The sequence below is a fragment of the Acanthisitta chloris genome, unplaced genomic scaffold (genome assembly GCF_000695815.1).
Source record: "Acanthisitta chloris isolate BGI_N310 unplaced genomic scaffold, ASM69581v1 scaffold19511, whole genome shotgun sequence".
Lineage (NCBI taxonomy): Eukaryota > Metazoa > Chordata > Aves > Passeriformes > Acanthisittidae > Acanthisitta > Acanthisitta chloris.
Genome location: NW_008657899.1, coordinates 23,571 through 29,747, shown reverse-complemented (window position 1 = coordinate 29,747; position 6,177 = coordinate 23,571). Strand labels below are relative to the sequence as shown.

General features: G+C 46.1%; 2 protein-coding genes across 2 annotated transcripts in view; one reads left to right on the top strand and one right to left on the bottom strand.

The window, feature by feature from the left end:
• The window catches only part of CALHM2 (calcium homeostasis modulator 2), a 1,034-nt gene extending 759 nt beyond the window's left edge, over positions 1 to 275 (top strand). Inside the window, exon 2 of the mRNA XM_009084912.1 lies at positions 1 to 275. This exon is cut by the window's left edge and continues 133 nt beyond it. Within this exon, the coding sequence (XP_009083160.1) occupies positions 1 to 275 (275 nt within the window).
• A 4,251-nt stretch (positions 276 to 4,526) lies between these two features.
• The window catches only part of PDCD11 (programmed cell death 11), a 24,504-nt gene continuing 22,853 nt past the window's right edge, over positions 4,527 to 6,177 (bottom strand). The window contains 3 exon segments of the mRNA XM_009084911.1: positions 4,527 to 4,698; positions 5,390 to 5,555; positions 6,129 to 6,177. The exon segment at positions 6,129 to 6,177 is cut by the window's right edge and continues 16 nt beyond it. Coding sequence (XP_009083159.1) covers positions 4,527 to 4,698; positions 5,390 to 5,555; positions 6,129 to 6,177 — 387 coding nt within the window.

Here is a 6,177-nt window from a genome sequence, read left to right as displayed (position 1 = left end):
GCACAGCCGAAGTCCACTCCAGGATCCTGGCAGCCAAGAACGTGAAGCACTTCTTTGGCTTTGTGGCACTGGACAAGGAGGAGAAGGAGCTGGTGCAGGAGTTCCCGGTGGAGGGTGTCCAGCCAAGCCCCCAGTGGAATGCCATCACAGGCGTCTACATCTACCGGGAAAACAAGGGCTTCCCCCTGTACAGCCGGCTCCACAAATGGGCCAAAGGGGTGGAAGGGAATGGGCCCACCCCAGAAGGCCATGAACTGCTCTTTTTGGCTTCCTAAGACAGATGGGCACTGGCAGCAGTTCCCCAGACCGCCTGGCAGGCCTAGCAGTACTGGTGCACAGCTAAGGGATTCACTGGGAACATTCCTCCCAGCAGGATTACTTCACTCAACAGGTAAACAGGGATCAACAGCCTCAAGGAAGAGGCTGATAAGCAATACACTGAGCGGGGGAATCTCTCCCTCAGAGACAACAGTCTTGCTGCTGCTCCCAGAGACACAGGAGAGCAAAGGGTAGGTGCACCCCACCATGTGTTGCACCAGCAGAAGCCTTGGGGAGTGAGAGATGGGTACAACATTTCTAACTGTGACTCCTGCAGTCCCACCTGTCTCCCCCATGGCAGGGTTAGTCCCAGCCATCCCACACACCTACGTGTTTTGTTGACATTAGTATCTTACGCAGCTGTGTGACGTCTGTTACACAGGCAGGTCCCGGAGCACTTTACAGACTTTACAGTGCAGGGAAAAGAGGGAAGCAGTGGGTGAATTCTTGTGGCAAGGGGGATGCAATTGCATCTGGGAAAAGAATGGGTCAGTAATACAACCACACACCAAATAACTGAGAGACTCAGGCAGGAGGAATCAGCAATATTCCTGGTATTCAGAAAGGAGCTCTGTAATTACCAGGTTGAAATCTGAGTGGGACACCAAACTCCCTTTGTTCTTACTAAAGTGCCTGGCAATCTCTAATGAGCGCAAATGGTTGCAAACATGAGTTTATAAAACCAGAGGATGGCACCATCAGCAGAAGAGCTTTCAGGCGAGGTGGTGAGGTGGAGGCTGAGAGGAATTGGTACCCACAGTGAGCCACACCACTGTCTGCAGCTTATTTCTCATCTAACCATTAGATGAGAGTCCTGGTTGTTTGGGTTGCAAGCTGCAGAAAAAGACCTCGACCAGAATTAGTTTTACATATACGTATGTATAAACATATATGTATAGTGTATATACTATATAACTGTAGTTAGTTGTTTCTTCGAGGGGAAGGGGACAAGAAAGCTGCAAGCTAAAAGCACATCACATACAACATCTGCTGCACTGGGTCTGCAGCCCTGCAGCAACGAGGGACAGCAGGAACAGGATGGGGGGAGCAGCCCCCTCCCTCCTCTTCTACCACTGACTTTTCTATAACTCTTTCCACTGCCTTAAGTGGTTCCTGTAGCAGAAGGTCTCTTTTATGGACTCATGTGTACTCAGAGAAAGCAAAGCCAGTAAAATTACTGCCCTCACCATGGCTGCTCTTCTGGCATTGCACAGTCCCTTTTCTCCCAAGGGTCAGCCCTATGTACCCAACACTGTTTCAAGGACTGTCAGGACAGTGAAGTTTTGTTTTTTCTACTTGTACTGTTTGGTTACAGGTACAGCTAACTTCTGTTTACACTGTGCCATTTACTGAAAAGCCTTAAGCTGTTCAAAAAGTGACTCAAACCCACAGAACACAGAAGGGTTTACACAGAAGAGCTGAAATAAATTATTAAATGAGTTATTTTTCATTGCCATCTGAGTTGTTTTTTTTCAAGGGGGAACAAAAAGCATAATTTAACAGTCTCTTTGAACTCAGGGACTGGGAACTTATTTTCTTTTTCTGTTAAACATTCAGATCCTCTCCTATGCAGATGATCCCAGAATGTTTTAAAGTATTAGTACATAATACAAGTTAGCAACAATGCTTTTCTGAGTAGCAAATTTGTGCTACTCTTTGCAGAGAGTAGCACAAATCTTGTACATCAGGATACACAATTGCAGTAAAGAATAGAAAATGTATTTAGAAACCTTTTTTACATGTATGGTGCCTTGCAAGAAAAAGCTGGAGGGTATTCCCTCACATAAAGAGGCTGGAACACTGCTTAATGGGCAAGGCATCCCAGGATCCCTGTTCAGCTTCTCTGCAGATTTGCTTTGCATTTGTGGGAAGACTTGGCTGCCAGCCTCACCATCAACTAATCTGCAGAAATGATCAGATGGAAGTTAAATGAAATTGCATTAACTTGAGATGAAAGAGAGTTCATTTGCATTTCTTCTCATTGGCCCTCGAGTGTGAACATGCAGACGCACACGCCACCCCCGCGCAGCCAGCAGACACAAGGTAACTCTCTGAAACAAAGCAGTGTTCCTCTTACTTCCTTTATTTCCCTTGCCTTCCTCCCTGATAGTCCTAGTTGTTCCTTTGAACCACCTCCGCTCTGGTTCCTTCTCTTCCCCTTCCCTGCTTTTGAAGGAAAGGGGCAAGACACGCAGTGCTTGAGAATGGAGGATAAACCCTCTTTTGCGCTGTTTCCCTGCCTTCTCTTCTACAATGAAACCCAGCCACCTTCCAGGTGCTGGCGTGGGCTAGGGCCTTATCCAGCCTGTCTGTTTTCTCTCCCTCTTGTTGGGGAGGTGTGTTTGAGTAGACAGCTGACAGTGAGGGGTGGATCAAGTCACCGCACTCATAAATATTTGTTTGCAATTGTGGGGATTTGTGTTTTTCTCTTCTCTGTCACCCTGAGCATGGTCCCCACTGAGACAGCCCTGGGCTTCTGCCCCTCACAGCCCATCAGCACCCTCACAACTATCCCTGCTATTCTTGTCACTCATCCTCTCCCAGTGACGATGCTGAGGTGAGGGACATTAACCCACATGGCTTTACACACAAGCACATAGCAGCCAGACTAGGTTTTTCACTGAAATGTCAAGAGATAAATTGAGCCACCTGTCTTCCTGGTGTGCTGGATCACACAGGCTGTGAGCTCACACTCTGCACTTCCTCCAAAGATAATAATCCCATCGCAGAGCAGCGTGCAGGTTGCCAGGCAGAGCACAGTTCGCAGCAGCAACATGGGTTCAAACCAGGCTCCTCCAGTACACAGAATTACACACAGGTCTTTTGCTTTCCCTGCCTCCTGTACAGACTGTAATAGCCCCACTTGTGAAGAAGAAACCATACCTCAGTGGGATCTTGGTTTCTATTACAAGGCTTATTTATGCAATGTATTATGCAACTACTTAAACCAAAAGAGAGAGCAATCATCACTGAAGCTGTGCTCTTTTAAAAAAGCAGCAGCTGCTACTGGATGATGCAAGCAGTCTCCTCCACTAAAAGAGCATTAAACAAAATCCAAGTACAGTATCCTGCTCTCCCTAGGGGCAAGAAGTGATATGACTTGTTTCTGACTTGGGAATGAAATACATGCTGAATCATTCAGCCCTGCCAACACTAGGCATTCACAGAGGCAGAAGAGGTGGGTCCTGCAGATCTCTGGTTGTGAGTTCAGAGTACCTACAATGAGTAAAACTCCTCAAGTTTGGTATTTCAAAGCTGAGCACCCACTTGCTAGTGTCTGCACTGGATAATCACACCTGTTTGCATCGCCTGCTTTTCCCCTTACCTTGAGTTCTTCCTCTGTAAAACATGTGGATGATCACATCCACATCTTAGTGGACAGTTACAAGAATATAGAATCATAAGGATATGGATCATAAGGCACTGACATCAGTGACAGAGCCTATGTAAGTACCCAAGATACCTGGCTTTTTCCAAGCAGGAGGTTAGACTGGAATGGCACAAAACCCCCGCTTTTTTCTTTGACTTCACTGATTTGTCTTAAGAGACAATGACTGCTGAAAGTCACTACTTTTTCTGTCATCAATCCCTGACAACTTGTTACAACAGATGGTCACCCAGAGAGGCTGTGAAGTCTCTATTCTTGGGGAAATCAAAACCAAACTGGATATGGGCCTGAGCATGGGTCTAGCTGGCCCCTGCTTTGAGCAGGAGCTTGAACTAGATATTTCCAGAGGTCCCTCCAACTTCAACTGTTCCACAATCCTGTGTTGCTCTGCCAATTTCTAAAAGCACAAGGGCACCTGAGATAAATCTTTTGAAGTGTTAATTCAGCCAAAAGGCAAAAATCTTCTCTGCCATCTTGACAGTGAGAGAAATCTCACTGCTCTACTTAAAATCCGTGGCTCATAACTGCACCATTTCCCCAGGAAAGCAGAACAGGTATGGCTGGTGTTTCTGTTGATTATAAAACAGTCTGTATTTAAAAATGTGTCATTAACAGACTAGGATTATTTCTAACATGGACAAAGCTGCAAACATTTATCAAATCTTTTCATTTGATTGTTTGCTCTTTCCAGGCTGGTTTGATCACAGACCAATACTGTCCAGAAACTCACTGTCCAGAGACAGTCACAGCAGAACTCCACACACTTCAGGTCCCACACTGCATTGACAGTCAAGTTTCTCTGCTTTTACTTGCACCATACTTAGGTGTCAGCAAGGGAACTCTTGGTCTCCACATACTCAACTGCTGCTCTTTTAACAGCCAGGACACTTTCTGTTGTACCAAATTTCTTCTCATAATCCAGGTAGCGTTTGAAAAAGAATTTCATCTTCTTTGGTGCCAAGCTCAGGTGTATGACCCTCTCAAAGATGTCCCTGCAAGAAACCAAAGCAATTCAGATCTCTGTGTTGGGGACAGCACTCAATACAAGCCCTGTACCCTGTCTTTTAACAAAGAGCAGAAAGCCAGGGCAGACATTCAATCTGCTGCAAAGTACTGGTGCTTAAAGAGATTCCTGGAAACTGGCCAAAATCTTAATGCAGAAGTCTTCCACTTGCTTGCAGAGCTCTAAGCTGGTGGCCATTTTTAGCAAAGATCCAGCCACTGTATTGGACCCTGTGCTCATTAAGTGGATGTGGCTGAATCCATAGTGTAGGAAAACTACTTCCTTTTGTTAGCTCTCAGAAAATAAAATGGAAAACAAAGATTTCTTCATTTTTATGTTACAAGATAAAAAAGGGCTTGATTTCACCTTTCAGATACAAGGCAATCTCTGCAGAGGGACAGATGAACCTCAGTGCAAGGCTTCTAATTTCTGTCATCCAGGCCACTACTTACAAATCAGTCCCCCACTGCCCTATGGAATTCTTCAGAGTCTCCTCAGTGCCAGCAAGGATAAGTGCTTCCACATACCCCAGTCTTCTTTCTCTGGGTGATAAAAATTCTCTTTTGCTCTGCTCTGGGAAGCCCTATACAACCTCACACTGCAGGGTACCTCTGCTCTTTTCAGGCATCACTCCAAGCACTGTGCTCTGCCCCTTCCCAGACTGCTGCACCACAACTCACCGAACTTCCTTCTGGCTGCCATGTTTGATCATGATATCCATGTAGATGGACCAAATGTCTGTCCTCTTGGGATAGCTGCTGAGGGTGCTCTCAAAGAGGGCCTTGGCATGTTCTGTGTCCTCAAAACGGAACTCCAGCTGGGCAAACCTTGAAATGACATCCACATCTGGAACGAGGAATGACATGTTAGGGTATCATAGCAGCTCTCTTCCATGTGAACAAACACAGGTGATAGTTACACAGAACAGAGGCAGGCACAGAGACAGCACCATCTCTACCCAGAGACAAAAGGCTCTATTGTAAACTGGTTCTGGACCAAGGTGGGATCAAAGTGGGAGAGAGAAGGGTCACAGTTCACTTCCCATTTCAGCTCTCTGCAGGACAGAGAAGTTTATTCTTACATTCAAAATGTATCGTGCAGCACCCATGGACAGCCCCACAAACCTGGGACTAGACCAAGTGAACTTTTCTATAAGGCAGTAAAACTCAAAGGTATCTTTGGTTTGGGTGCTTTGCTTTTGTGCATCACAGCAAGTTCTATTCCAGGTGGATTTAGCATTGACCCTCCAGCTTGAAATTTCCCCTCCCGAGAGTCAAGGGTAGCACATGCAGCACCAATTGGTTGCACTTTTCACTTATAACAAATGATGTCACAGGCAGAGATATCAGAGAGTAGCCCATCTCCTGCAGACCTGTCGACATTCAGATCCACATTAAGGATGTGGCAGAGAGTGCTTACGTTCTTTAGTGGGCAAAGCCTTGAGAGCCCGATCCAAAAGTCTGTGTGT